Genomic DNA, 16,118 nt, shown 5'->3' on the forward strand with positions numbered 1-16,118 from the left:
CCAAGCGCTAACTTCGTCCTTGGGAGCTCCCTAGCCTTTCCCAAACAGAAGGGATAAATTCCCTAATTTATTGAAAACAATTTTGACTACCAGAAGATTGTTTTGAAGGAAAACAAGCCGCGAGTGCAGATGGCGGATGTCGGGAAGTTGTTTATTAACGCTTTGTTACCATTGATAAATAAAAAATAATATCTTGCTCTTCACTTAATTAAGATAAGCTATGGAAAAAATAATTCTTTTAAATGTTTGTGTTGCATGATTATCAATGTATGCAAAAACGAAATGTCAGGAAAATCCGGTATGTTTTCGCGTTAAAAAAATTATTATGGAAATACTTGTTTATGGATGAAATTTTAATTTTGTGATCCTAATATAATATGCGTACTACTTAAAATCACGCTCCTTTCCTGGAGTGATAGACAGAGACTACATCTGTCCACTTCAGACGATCCCTACTTTCTTCTTTTTTTCATGTATATTTATCGAATCCTTCATTCTGTCATGAGTGTATGAAGAAGAATATATTATTCAATGATCTCTTTATGCAAGCTCATCGGTTTTCGATTTGTTGGGTAGTCTTAACGTCTTTAAAATATCGACATTTCTGTTTCCGATGATGAATATGAAAAAAAAAAAACGAAAACGGTATAAACAATTAAACAACTTAATTTTCCACACAAAAAAATAATCCGTTACATCATCAATAAATAAGGTACGAGTACAAAGTGTAAGTAAGTAAGTTAATGCTTTATTGTTCACTAAAGAAGTACATTACAAATACATATAAAACAGCAGTACAGTACAAGGGTAGTAGGTATATCGGTTTGAAGAAATAAAAAGTATAACAAAAATAAATACTAGGTATTTCTGGTATAGGCTTAGTCAAAGCGCGTGCGGTAGGTGCATTCTGCTTTTTTGTTTTTGTTCGTCGACTCTAGAACGATGTATTATGCACTTTATTACGCTTTCATTGCCTTGTATCCAACAAGAAAAAATGCCTTTACGGCGGAATTGCGTGCTCTATTTTGAATGGCAACTTATTCCGGGAAAAAGAGTATAAATATTGACCAGCCGGATAAAATAAGGTAGGAACAGAATATACTTATACAAAACTACTGTTCCTATATTTTCAGTAGCTTTAATTGTAAAAGTAGTTCACTATTTTGGTAGTTAATCGACATATAAAATGTGCATAAATAAACCGGAAATAAATTATTTAACAATTGTTTATTTTTATTGCAGTTGTCTATTTAAGTTAAAGTGTAATGTAACTCTCAAATTAACGTAGTTTTTTATATACCTATTGTATTTTTAATTCGAGGCTGACTACAATGGATTGCATGACTTTAATATAACGTATCAATAAGAATTCGAATTACTATATTCGAATCGAAGTTTGTCATTTATGTAAGTTATACATCTGTGTCCCTTTATTTTTATCCATGAGTAAAATAAACGGACCTCACGTACATCGTCACATGTTTATTAGCTATTCAAAGGTCTTGAACGATGTTCTTACCCTTTTTTAGGTCGAGAGAACCTTCCCGGTTTTCGCTGTATTATTATTCATGTTAGCTAAATAAAACATAAACGTGGCCTTTGTATATAAAAACTTGTAGTTGGTAAGTTCATCTCTATTAGTCGGCTCATGCAGCTTAGATTCCAGAACGAATATATGAGTAAATATCTATAAACCTTAAGATATAAGATTTGGTAGAGTGTCAAGGAAGGCTGCGCGCATCAAAGTCTTTTTGCTTCTGTCTATTAATCTATCATGACCTGAATCTCAATTCCATCATTGTGCACCCAGCTTAACCTGGCCTCCCTGTTAGCTCTGTGTAACCAGGTAAAGACGTGATATTATTATGTATTAAGCAATACTATCTTTCATATAATTTTTACATACATACATACATATGGTCACGTCTATATCCCTTGCGGGGTAGACAGAGCCAACGGTCTTGAAAAGATCGAAGGGCCACGTTCACCTATATTGCTTAATGATAGAATTGAGATTCAAATAGTGACAGATTGCTAGCCCATCGCCTAAAAAAGAATCCCAAGTTTGTAAGCCTATCCCTTACTCGCCTTTTACGACATCCATGGGAAAGAGATGGAGTGGTCCTATTCTTTTTTGCATTGGTGCCGGGAACCACACGGCACACATATAATTTTTGTACCTACATTCCCATCTTTTTCCATTCCAGGTTGTCCCAACGTGGACTGGCCTGAATGGGCCTGGCTGGAGACGCGGCTGATGACGCGGAGGCCCCCCGTGGAATACGTCGACCTCACGGATTGCGGGGCGGTCAGCGACGCTGGGCTCTGTGGTCTACTGCACACCTGCCCTTCTCTGCAGTACTTGTATCTACGAAGATGCACTCTAGTCACAGGTACGTACTTGTGCAGTACTACCTGTCAATATCGTCCTTACGTTTGTCTGATAAAGCGGGAACCTGCAAATTATTTGGTGGTACCGTTGACCTTATGGATTACGGGGCAGTCAGCGTCTACCTTACTACCAGCAGTACTTGTATCTGCGAAGATGCACTCTAGTCACAGGTACGTACTTGTGCGGAATACACTACCTGTCAATATCGTCCTTACGTTTGTCTGATAAAGCGGAAACCTGCAAACTATTTGGTAGTACCGTGACCTCATGGATTGCGGAGCAGTCAGCGAGTCTACCTTACTACCAGCAGTACTTGTATCTACGAAGATGCACTGTAGTCACAGGTACGTACTTGTGCAGTACTACCTGTCAATATCGTCCTTACGTTTGTCTGATAAAGCGGAAACCTGCAAACTATTTGGTAGTACCGTGACCTCATGGATTGCTGAGCAGTCAGCGAGTCTACCTTACTACCAGCAGTACTTGTATCTACGAAGATGCACTGTAGTCACAGGTACGTACTTGTGCAGTACTACCTGTGAATATCGTCCTTACGTTTGTCTGATACAGCGAAAACCTGCAAACTATTTGGTAGTACCGTGACCTCATGGATTGCGGAGCAGTCAGCGTCTACCTTACTACCAGCAGTACTTGTATCTACGAAGATGCACTGTAGTCACAGGTACGTACTTGTGCAGTACTACCTGTCAATATCGTCCTTACGTTTGTCTGATAAAGCGGGATCCTGCAAACTATTTGGTAGTACCGTGACCTCATAGATTGCGGAGCAGTCAGCGTCTACCTTACTACCAGCAGTACTTGTATCTACGAAGATGCACTGTAGTCACAGGTACGTACTTGTGCGGTACTACCTGTCAATATCGTCCTTACGTTTGTCTGATAAAGCGGCATCCTGCAAACTATTTGGTAGTACCGTGACCTCATGGATTACGGGGCAGTCAGCGTCTACCTTACTACCAGCAGTACTTGTATCTACGAAGATGCACTCTAGTCACAGGTACGTACTTGTGCGGTACTACCTGTCAATATCGTCCTTACGTTTGTCTGATAAAGCGGAATCTTGCAAACTATTTGGTAGTACCGTGACCTCATGGATTGCGGAGCAGTCAGCGAGTCTACCTTACTACCAGCAGTACTTGTATCTACGAAGATGCACTCTAGTCACAGGTACGTACTTGTGTAGTACTACCTGTCAATATCGTCCTTACGTTTGTCTGATAAAGCGGGAACCTGCAAACTATTTGGTAGTACCGTGACCTCATGGATTGCGGGACAGTCAGCGAGTCTTCCTTTTTCGAAGTACTTGTATCTGCGAATATTATAACTTATATATTTATGTACATCACCAAAAAAGTAAGAATAGAACTTAAACTTTGAGAAATTACAAGGGCAAGTCTTATTTGTAGAAAAATTTCTTCCAGTAGGCCCACGAGAGGCAAATGTAAAGATGATGTACTCTAGTCACAGGTTAGTTTAGGATCATCAAACAATGGACCTCGGTCATTCCCAGAAACTTCTGACGTCTGACGTTCGTAACCAATTTTATAAGTCAACTCGACGTAGCTTGGGTCATAGTAATTACACTCTAGTCAAATCTCAGTCCTTTAATATTGTCTATATTGAGTTTCGTAGTTCTCTTCTCCACGAAGATCAAGTAGAGGGTTTTTCACAAAGAGTAGAATTTCCTTCACTAAAGTCTACATTTATATCACACGTAATATTTGGATTTCGAGCAATTACCTATGACATAACTACCAAGGTACATGTTTTCTTTTTGATGTAACAAATGCAAAGAATAGGGTACACATTTTTAAAAGAAAACTACGTAAATGGAATCGTTTTCTGTTTTCTTCTGAAAATCGTTTTCACATAAAACGATCTGCATTCATTTTTCACGTCAAAATTATATATCGCAGTTATTAAATCCAGATTTAATCTATTAAAAATCAATCAGAGACTATTAGTACCCAGTAGTTGAGTCAATTACATATCATTTTACTCTGAGAGATCATTGATTAGCTAATCTCAGGCAATTTAATTTGCATTTACTGGACCAGGTATTTTCTTTCATTTAAAAGGAAAGTTTTTTTATAAGTAAAACTAACACTAAATAAATGGTGTTTTTTTTTAATTTTTAATTATATTTAACTCTTGATACTCTCTTGCTACTCGTTAGGAAACCTGTAAATTCATACATTTGGATGTGCAACCACGGCCCTGTAAAGGGAAGCGAAGGTTACGGAGGTCAGACGGAAGTCAACTCCTGACTTTCTATATTTTTGCATGCCAACTGCGGCTGAATGCTTAGTTCTAAAAAAAAGTCACAATTGTAATATGAGTCATTATTTGCAGAATGATTTACATTCATTAATTCATTGCTAAATAATGGATTTAATCAAAAGGCGATCCTCGGGCTCCTCTCCAGAGAGTGTAAATCTCCATTTTACCGAAATTCAATTGTATCTTTTGGAGATAAAAGCTAAATAAATAAATATATACGGGACAAATTACACATATTGAGTTAGAATCGAAGTAAGTTCGAAACTTGTTTTACGAGATACTAACTCAACGATACTACATATATTTTATAATAAATACTTATATAGATAAACATCCAAGATCCAGGCCAATGAGAGAAAGTTCGTTTCTTATCATGCCCTGGCCAGCATTCGAACCCGGGACCTCCGATGTCACAGACAAGCGCACTACCGCTGCGCCACAGAGTCCGTCTAAGAGAGAAATAGGACAGCATACGAAATATTGTGCATAAACTTAAGGTACCATTTATGAAATTATTAGATTTTGAAACAATATGATAACTTTCTCTTTCAGATGCGGGCGTCCGGTGGATACCTTCGTACTGCGCCTTGAAGGAGCTAAGCGTGTCTGACTGTACCGGCGTCACGGATTTTGGCCTGTACGAGTTGGCCAAGTTGGGACCAGCGCTGCGGTACCTTTCTGTAGCTAAGTGTACACAGGTATGTAATAAAAAAAATGTTTTGTAATATCTGTTTATTTTTTTATTTTCCCTACGCATCATTCGAATATTTGAAGTAGAGCAACATCTGATATGACTTGTGGTTAGGCTTTATTTTATTTAAATTTTATTTATTTAGTTGTAATAATAAGCATTTAAACTGTCAGAGTCACGAAGGTCAAAAGGGAGTAAGTACCTGACCTGCTTAATTGTTTTCTTTTCAGAAAGGAGCTTGGAAGATAACTTGTTTTCTCCCGGTCAAATCCAAAGATTCTTCTTTAACAACGAACGTCTTAAACACAGAAAATTAAAAACATACATATATGTACATACATACATATAGTCACGTCTATATCCCTTGCGGGATAGATAGAGCCAACAGCCTTGAAAAGACTGATAGGCCACGTTCAGCTGTTTGGCTTAATGATAGAATTGAGATTCAAATAGTGACAGGTTGCTAGCCCATCACCTAAAAGAGGAATCCCAAGTGTGTAAGCCTATCCCTGACTCGCCTTTTACGACATCCATGGGAAAGATGTAGAGTGGTCTATTATTTTATTCTATTTGTTCCGGGAACCACACGGATTAAAAACGTTTGGATTAATTCCAGGTGTCAGACTCGGGAATCCGGACCCTGGCGCGGCGGTGCTACAAGTTGCGTTACCTGAACGCCAGGGGGTGCGGGGCGCTGGGGGATGATGGCGTGGAAGCAGTCGCCAGGGGCTGCTCGAGGCTCAGAGCCCTGGATCTTGGTGCTACTGACGTTTCTGAAGCTGGGTTACAGGTAATTATTATAATACTTCCTGAAGGTTGGCACATCTGGAATCAGCCTCCGTAGCATAGCATGCGTGACGCCCTTTTTATAACGCGAAAATCTATCGCTGTCCCGTTTCACGTAATAATAAAAAGCGAAACAGCGATAGTTTTCGGGTGATAATAACCGCGTCGCGCGCTAGTGTAGTTTTGGGGACAGAGGAAGGACAAGAACTATTAGTAGGCTAGCTGTGCCCGCGACTCCGTCCGCGTGGAATAGTTATTTTGGGCATCATCATCAGCCCTGAAGAATAAATTTCCCCGTTTTTTTCACATTTTCCATTATTTATTCGCTTCTATATTACTACTTCTACTCCTATATTACGCTGCAACTATTGCAGCGTAATATAAAATATTGTAAATAATAAATAAATACATTTGTCTCCAGATCCTCGCCCGATGCTGTCCGAACTTGAAGAAGCTGGCGCTCCGAGGCTGCGAGCTGGTCGGAGACGAGGGCCTGGAGGCTGTGGCCTACTACTGCCGCGGGCTGACCCAGCTCAACATTCAGGACACGCCGGTAACCCTAAGGGGGTACCGGGCCGTGAAGAAGTATTGCAAGAGATGCGTCATTGAGCACACCAATCCTGGCTTTTGTTGATAATTGTAGATATCTGAAAAGAGTGTATATAATTCCGTTATTTGGTACAACTGACTATAAAACGGTATTTCAAAAGCATAGCCATAACTACTGAATACCTACGTTTCGCTGAAATTTGTTAATTATTCATCTGTAATTACAGGTAAACGAAAGTTAATCATAACTGACATATCTATTAATGCACTGACGGTCACCACAAATTAGATTTCCCTGAAATTTGGCATACAAGTATAATAACTGACAAGCAGTTAGTAGAAACACTAATATTAAAAATTAATTACGTAAATTAAATGCGTAATTATAAACAAGAACAAATCTTCTTGATATTTGAGTGTATATAATACGAGTCTGGAGGGTCCTCCTCCATAGGGTACTTTTCATCCCGGTAAAAAATATAGTTCCCGTGGGTTTTACGAAAAACCTGTATTCTTTTGTAAGTTCCGCTAAATTCTCGCAGGCGAAGCTGCGGTTAAAATCTAGTTTTACTATAACCTTCATACCTTGAAACTTAGGCGATCAAACCGTAAATTTGACAAGTTGTTCCTGTAATTTGCCCTTTCAGCTGACTACCTAAACTTAATATAACTGTCCAGATTTGATCCAGATTTCGCTTCTTTTGTAACTTTTTTGTAACCGATTGTGAAAATCAAAGATGTGCTGAATAAGAAACAAATACGTAAAACGAGCTCGAAAATTTCCATATTAATTAATGACAACGAATGTTCGTCTGTTTATAGAAAGTAATTTTTCACGAATATTGTATTACAGAGAGTTTTTTAGAAGTTTCCATGGGAGCGATGTCACGGGCAAAAGTTTATACTTATGGGATATAATTGATACTCGTACAAATGTTATTTAAAATTAAAAGAAATATCCATTTAACCATGATTTATTCAACAGTTTTTGAATTTTAGGTCCTGAAATTAAGATTGTTTTTTTTTTCTTCAGGCATTTTGCAATGTTTTGTAAAAAAGGTATTAAAATATTATATGCTTAGTTATTTTAAGAATGTAAGTGAATTTTTGTAAATAAGAATTATTATAAAGTATCTAATAAAAATAGGTATATTTTTTACAATTTTGTAAATGCTTTAATACTTACAGGTTTTACAACGTTGAAGTCCTAAATAGTGGAGATAAAGTTTCATATTTTGTTTGGTGATTCCAATAGCAGAATTACATTTAAGTAACCATATTACAAAATTAAATATTTATTTTTTATGATGTAAATTAGTGCCATACATTTTAGGATCCAAACATATTGTCTTTGAAAGTTTTAGATTTATTTTAATCAGAACAGCTTAAATAAATCTTAATAAACTGTTAAACTTTAACGTTATTGAAATTTTGTCAAAATGATTCTTTTTTATAACTGATGTTGAGTGATTGACAAACAATGTACAGCCAGAACTATTAAGTATATATAAAATAAAAGTAAGTAAAAGTAATAAACTTTTAGTTTGGCGCTTGCCGAACTAAAGTACTTAAATGTATTGATAATATCAATACGAGTATGCGTGGACAAGATAGTTTTTGATCGCAGGCACAACCGCGGCCTGAAAGTTAATATTTTGTAAAGTGAATGTATTTATTTTAAAATAATTATGTAGCTATTGTGAAAGTATCTTCAAAAGATATTGTTTAATTGTACATTTAATTGATTTATTTTCTGTAACTCGATTGCCATTGTTGTTTTAGTTTTATTATTAAATTATAAATTTTAACAAGTAAACCTTTTTTTATTTTTTTCCTCAGGAGTTTTCTATTCGCACGCAGATTGTAAAAAGTCAATGTTGGGAAAACATATATTTCTAGCATTATGTATCAGTAAATTGTATCATTATAGAATTCGGCTAAACGTGGCCTATTCTGGACTATTGGCTCTGTCTATCTTGGAAGGTCTTAAGACGTACATACAATCTAAGGATTAACATGCATACATATGTACATACAAATGGTCGCGTCTATATCCCTTGCGGGTTAGACAGAGCCAATAGTCTTGAAAAGACTGAATGGCAGCGTTCAGCTATTTGGCTTAATGATAGAATTGAGATTCAAATAGTGACTGGTTGCTAGCCCATCACCTAAAATAGAATCCCAAGTTTGTAAGCCTATCCCTTACTCCTAAGGATTAATTTAGAGAGAAAAGTACTAAACTTACATTTCTATACCTAATACTACATTACTACTATCAAAAGACCCCATTACCGAACTGATGTAAGTTCGTCGCCCCAATGGGTAGGCAGAAAATTGGGGCCTTTTGATTGGCGTATTGTGAACGATAGAAATGTCTGACCGCAAAATGAACACGAAAGTTGTGTCTTTCAGTTGGCCGTCTCGAGAGATGAAATTGTGTGATTTGTCACTGTGACGCGTAAAATGAACTAATAATTTCACTTGACAATTACTTGATAGCTCTCTTTCATGATAGAGAAAGAAAGAAAGAAAATAGTGTGTGTGAGTGTTTGTGTGAGTGATTCGACAATTATTACATTATAGTAAAACAAAAAAGTAAGAAAAAGATGATAAATTGAGAAATGTTGTTTTAGTGTTTGCGAACATACATATAACATATAGTCACGTCTATATCCCTTGCGGGGTAGTCAGAGCCAAAAGTCTTGAAAAGGCGGATATGCCACGTTCAGCTTATATACCTTAACGATAGAATTGAGATCAAAATAGTGATAGGTTGCCCATCGCCTACAAAAGAATCCCAAGTTCATAAGCCTTTCCTTAGTCGCCTTTTACGAAATCCATGGAAAGATATGGAGTGGTTCTATTCTTAACTGTTGGAAACTACAACGGAAAAAATTGTATTTATATTTTCTATAATAAAACATAACATAACATATAAGTTAAGCTGTTTGGTTTAATGACTGATCATCTGATGATCACTGATCTCAAATGTAATAAAAGACGAAACCCAAGTTTATACATAAGCCTATTCCTCAGTCGCCTTTTACAACATCCGTGGGATAGAGATACAGTTGTCCTATTCTTTTTTGCCGGGAACCACGCAGCATAGCATCTATAGTAAAAAAAAGTATGAAATACTGAGCTTAGCCAATTCCTTTTGTTAAGTATCTTACATACATACATATAGTCACGTTTATATCCCTTGCGGGGTAGACAGAGCCTACAGTCTTGTAAAGACTGATAGGCCACGTTCACCTATTTGGCTTAATGATAGAATTGAGATTTAAATAGTGACAAGTTACTAGCCCATCGCCTAAAAAAGAATCCCAAGTTTGTAAGTCTATCACTTAGTCGCCTTTTACGACATGATGAGATGAAGTGGTCCTATTATATTTTGTATCGGTGCCGGGAACCACACAGCACAGCATCTATATAGTAAAAAAAAGTATGAAATAGTGAGCTTAGTCAATTCCTTTCGTTTAGTATCTCGGCACACGAATATTTGCTTAATTCGGTTTTGCCGCGCGCGAGTGAAGGGCTGATTGGGTCCGCTGGGTTATCAGGCAAAATTTATTTAGGACTTGTTTGAAATGGACTTTCAGGTTGATCGTTGGCAGCCATGTCGCAACGAGATTAGGGATTCTATCGTTGCATTGACTATACTATTGTAAAAATATCTTTTTGAAGCATGTATAGGTATCTATACTATTATTACAAAGCTGAAGAGCTTGTTTGTTTGTTTGAACGCGCTAATCTCAGGAACTACTGGTTCGAATTGAAAAATTTTTTTCGCGTTGAATATACCATTTATCGAGGAAACTTCAGGCTATATAATATCACGCTGCAACTATAAGCAGCAAAGAAATAATGAAAAATATGAAAAAAAACGGGAGAAATTCATCCTTGACGGCTACAATGATGCCCAAATAATTATTCTACTCGGACGAAGTTGCGGGCACAGCTAGTTTATTAACATAGAATCAGTGTTAACAATTATACAAAATTAACAATTTAGCGTTGTGCTTGTGGATCTGCGGCATGAGCCAAGCTTCTAAATAGTAATTAATTTCCACAAGCACAAATCTAAATTGTTAATTTAGTATTATTGTGAGTACTGGTTCTATATAAAAAAAATTTCATGCTACAAAAATAATTTTCATTATCATGCCTCATTTTGGTATTTATTGATGAACATACATACATATGGTCACGTCTATATCCCTTGCGGGGTAGACAGAGCCAACAGGCTTGAAAATATTGAATGGCCATGTTCGTCTATTTGGCTTAATGATATAATTGAGATTCAAATAGTGACAGGTTGCTAACCCATCGCCTAAAAGAATCCTAAGTTTGTAAGCCTATACCTTAGTCGCCTTGCCGTGTGGTTCCCGGCACCAATACAAAAAAGAATAGGACCACTCCATCTCTTTCCCATGGATGTCGTCAAAGGCGTAAATTATTAAATAATAAAATTATAATTCAGTCGTAAAGAAATTCAATTGGACGACTTAATGATTAAATTGAAATGCGTATAGTGCTGTTTGCTAGCTACGTTCATTCATTAATTTTCCTGTTAAACTCATTGTTTTGTTCAGTAATTTACCCAATAAATCAATCATGCTGGCGATAGTATTCACCCATTACTATCAATAGTAATCGATAACACCTACCTCTTATCTATAGTTTCGCAACCGTTGGCATTGTTGTGATTTAAGTACATTTCATAATGGTGAGTGGATATATTTTGTAGCGATATGTTTTGTAGCGATATATTTTGTAGCGATTAATCCAATTCACACATTTTGTGCAATTCCTTCGCGATCGGTCTAATTCGCGGTAGGTCCAACTAGTGAAATAAAATAATGACAAAAACATAATTCTAAGAAATTTCATTCTATTTTTATTTAACTAGAGGCCGCCCGCGACTTCGTCCGCGTGGAAACCCCATCATAACATAATAATCAATCCCACAGGAACTCCAGGATAAAAAGCCTATATGTTATTCTGGGTCTTCAGCTACCTACATACCTAATTTCATCGTAATCGGTTCAGTAGTTATTGCGTGAAAGAGTAACAAACATCCATACTCACAAACTTTCGCATTTATAATATTAGTAGGATGTTCTTTCAAAAGGCTTATCGAGGTATCCCGTCATAGAATAAGCATTGCCATTCAACGTGGTAATGCTACCAGCATTCTGCCAACCGTAACAACAGAAAGAATGATAGGTACATGTTTTACAACATTGTAATACTTAGGTACCAAATAGCAGGTGCCCATCGGCGCGACTTGTGTTTACAATAAACCATGAAAACCCATTCTTGGAAAAATTTTGCTAACATAATGCTTAAGCAAGTAATAAAAAAAATACTTAGGTACCTATTGCGTGTTATTGGTACCTATCCCATAAAAGGTTTGAACGGAGCAATAATAATCAATAAACAGAGCAAGAAAAAAATCACGTCGTCACCAGACCACTTGTGATAACACGGTTTATATTAAAAAGGCTTATCGGCCCGTATTAATTCACTAACTGAATTAATTGACTTATATCTTATCACCTATCTGCTGCGTCACGTATTTTTGTCTGTTCAAATCTATTGGAATTTTTATGCACTCGAAACGTTGATTTGTTCATTAATTAAATATATGTTGAAGGCCGTTTAAGTTCGAGGAAAGTAGGTTTTTATGTTTGTAGAATGAGAGAGAAAAGAAGAAAAAGTTATCCGACTTAATATAGGCACGCTCATTAGTGCCCATATTAAGGTGCGCAGGTTTGAATCCTCTTGTGGTTATGTACCAAATACTCTTTTAAAGAAAAAACATAGTGATTAAATCTGCACTTTCAGTGAAACGCTATCCTGCAAAGATTAAGTAGGCGGAGAAGACGGAGAAGGGTAAGGCTTACAAACTTGGAATTATTCTTTTAGGCGATGGGTTTGCAATCTGTCACTTTTTTGATCTTGATTCTATTATTAAACCATTCAGCTTAACGTGGCCATTCAGTAAGTTAATGTTTTATTGTTCACTAAAGAAATAAGTAACAACACAAAGTAGTACAGTACAAAGGCGGGCTTATCCTATTAATGACGGGAATCACACGGCTTATGCCTGTATCTATTTAAAATTTTTTGAAATGTAAGGAGTTATCAAAGTTGTTGAAATAGAAATGTTTACACTTAACGAGAAGATAAATAAACCTTGTTAAGGAAACAGGATCCTAGTGATTTTCAGCTTTGAAGTTCAATGAGAATATATTCGATGGAGTTGTCATAGAAGGAAAAAAACAATAACTTACAAATTTAAAAATATTTAATTTATTATTGTAAAAAGTATCAAATACTTTGTACATTTATATATAACTCACTTATGGGATAGACAGACGCAATAGTCTCGATGGCCTCGTTCATCTTTTACAATACAAAATATTATAAACGCGTCTTAGTTGTAAAGTTAAAGCGTCTACTGCTAATTTTTTATTGACTTCCTTGTTTTAAGATTATGACCATTGTTAAACTCTTAGAAAGGGGCATAGCCCAGACCAAAACACTAGAATGGTGAGAATTTTTATTATTTAATAAAATCTTAAAAAAAAAAACACAGAAAGATATTGTCTCTGCCCACCTCTCCGGAAAAAAGGTGATTTTATGTATGTAAAACACATAGAAATATATATTTTTGTAAAAACCAGATTACATCAATTGATGCTTAATAAAAAATCCAAATACAGGGTTTTCCTAAGTTTTTACGATATGTTGCCGTCAGTTACTAACACTAGTAATTTTCCTATTGGTACTGTTTACTTTAGTTGTAAGTTGCATGACTACACATCATGCCTTCTCCATATATTTTATACTCAATGGAGGTTTAATGCGCAGCACTGAATTGATTTAACGACATCTATTGAAATGATAACGAGAAGTCAATTCTTCCGCTCTGATTAGTATAAGAATAAGATAAAAACATATTTTGTATGATTCCAAAATAGAAAAAAAATGTTTTCAATACTTTACAAGATTATCAGACAGTTATAGGAAAATATTACGAGATTGCAGAATGCGCTAAGGTAAGTTTCTTCTTATTTTTATTTCAGCCTGAAATAAGAATATTAAAACCTAAACGATATTTTATAATGAAAGGAGGTATGAACATATTGTAACCCATCCATGTCTAAAACAAAAAACCAAGAGACCACATCTACCACTATTCTTGCAAACTTCTTTCGCTACATCCACATTATAAGGTCTATAAAATATAAGTCTTCTTGAATAAAACTTCAAAAAAATCTGAAAAAGAAGTAAAAAAATTAACATGGCGAATTGCGATATAGTATTATCACACCCTTTTCAGTTTCAGTGTGTATCGGAGTCGCGAGAAGGGCGCCCGCACGTGAGTCCGTTCCGTTTTACGCTTCAGTTTTACGTGAACGTCAAAAATAAATTAAATTAAACTGTTCAGTGGTTTCGTGAAATGTTTTCAACGATTTTTCGGAGTTATGTGGGATTTGGTGAGTTGTATTTGGTTATTATAACTTTTTTGAAGTAACTTTTTTGGCGGACGAAAAACGGTTCTAGTGTTCAAGGTATATTTTTATTTGTATAATAATATGCCACTCTCATTCATCACAACGTTATTTGGTTGGTTTATATTCTTAATAATGAACGGGAAATGCTCGAAATACATATGTATACCTACAAAATTGTAAAACAAAGTTTGTTGTCTGGTGAAAATACCCATTTAAAACATTTGCTGCAGCACTAGATTATAGATGTTATTCTCAATTTTGAAAAAGAAATGGACCACTGGTGGGCGAAATAGGACCCAGCATTACCCTTCATACTGATTGTATAAAATGTCAATTACCAGTAGGTACATACGTGTAAAGTCCATTTTTATTCATTTCTTATTCTCATTGCTATAATATAATTTCAAATGTATTTTGATACAAAAAGCAAATAACATAACAGTCAAAAAGTTAAACGTGGCCTATCAGTAATTTCAAGAGTGTTGGCTCTGTCTACCTCGCATGGAATGTAGACGTGACTATATGTAATATATAAAACAAATGAAAAACATTAAAGTTATGTGGCACGAATATATAACATATGCACTAAATTAATACTTTTCAATAAAATGGTTTATATTAAATTGAAAAATCTTAATTTGGAGCATTTAAACTAAATTAAAGGAAATTTACGGATTACAGAGCTATTTTCAGCGCATAAAGTAAAAATAAATCAGCCCCTGTGAACTGGGGCAATAAAGCGTAATAATTATAAATGCGTTTGCGAATATAAAAGAGAAAAATTTGAAATGCCTAAAAAAAATTAAAAGCAGGTAGTTTTAAAATTAATTCATACTAACTTAACATACATTTTGGTACTCTCTCATGAATGAACGGGTCACACAGAACCAGTAATTCCGAAAAGACACGTTTATGAATAGTCATAGTTAAGATTCAAATAATGACAGGTTGCTAGCACATCGGCTAAAATAAAGTTATCTCTCTGTATTCTCAACATCAAAGTTTGGGGTCCGCTAAATAAATCATGTAAGAACCTTTACATGATGTTATTTTTGGATTTTTTTTATGAAATCGTTTGCCTGCATATAGTTTTTATACAATAAGTCATCGTAAGTACTTAGATATATTGTTTGAATTTTAAAAAAGATACCTTCAGTTTCAGAGAAATAATTTAGCGATTCGCCTGGATATGCAAAGAGCGTAGATCTTCAGTTCAGGAGATAAAAGTCACATATTTTATATGACATTTAGGATCAGATAGTTCAGGATAATTTAGTAAGAACGTCGGTGGTTGAATCGGTAAGTTGCCCGGTTAAAATGCGTGATGCGCAGAAGGGTACACAGGTTCAAATCCCACCTCGGTACCAATGACAGTTATGTACAGTAGTTTGAATACCAACTGATCCTATTACGGTGAGGGAAATCATCGTGAGGAAACCTGCACATTCAGGCAACTGGATGCATAACCATGATCGATCTAATACGTGTTAGGTTTATCTGCAAAGGTTTCGGAGTTCAGATGGGAGTCGCTTCGTGTAAAAACCTGACTCACCCAATCCAGGATCCATGGTCAAAGGCATATCCCGGGCTCCTCTCCAGAGTGGTGAGGATACAACGGGGCCTAGAGCCAGGAGGAAGATTAAGGAACACATAGTAATAAAAAGGCGTAGATACATACGAGTATGTCAAACAATCAGATATGTGTAGATACGCCGTTATCGCATCCGATGATATGGTTTTGAAATTCTTAAGAATGGCAGTCTTTGGATCACTATGCGTTATTATCGAAATTTAATTAAAAATGTACAGTATTCTCATGGACATAGAACTAATGGCATAACGGCAATTATATTTAGATACTCTTGTGAGTAAG

The 16,118-nt window shown here is 35.8% G+C and overlaps 2 protein-coding genes across 3 annotated transcripts in view; both read left to right on the plus strand.

The window, feature by feature from the left end:
* The window catches only part of LOC106134429 (F-box/LRR-repeat protein 7), a 47,725-nt gene extending 40,866 nt beyond the window's left edge, over nucleotides 1-6,859 (plus strand). Inside the window, exons 5-8 of the mRNA XM_013334492.2 lie at nucleotides 2,208-2,393; nucleotides 5,246-5,391; nucleotides 6,001-6,174; nucleotides 6,592-6,859. Of these exons, the coding sequence (XP_013189946.2) occupies nucleotides 2,208-2,393; nucleotides 5,246-5,391; nucleotides 6,001-6,174; nucleotides 6,592-6,804 (719 nt within the window). The 3' untranslated portion in view covers nucleotides 6,805-6,859. The remainder of the gene's footprint in view (nucleotides 1-2,207; nucleotides 2,394-5,245; nucleotides 5,392-6,000; nucleotides 6,175-6,591) is intronic.
* Nucleotides 6,860-14,087: 7,228 nt separating this feature from the next.
* The window catches only part of LOC106134440 (atrial natriuretic peptide receptor 1), a 192,675-nt gene continuing 190,644 nt past the window's right edge, over nucleotides 14,088-16,118 (plus strand). For both annotated transcript variants that reach the window (XM_060950032.1, XM_060950031.1), the window contains exon 1: nucleotides 14,088-14,227. The gene's annotated coding sequence lies outside the window, so the exon portion shown is untranslated. The remainder of the gene's footprint in view (nucleotides 14,228-16,118) is intronic.

This window comes from Amyelois transitella, chromosome 20 (assembly GCF_032362555.1).
Source record: "Amyelois transitella isolate CPQ chromosome 20, ilAmyTran1.1, whole genome shotgun sequence".
Lineage (NCBI taxonomy): Eukaryota > Metazoa > Arthropoda > Insecta > Lepidoptera > Pyralidae > Amyelois > Amyelois transitella.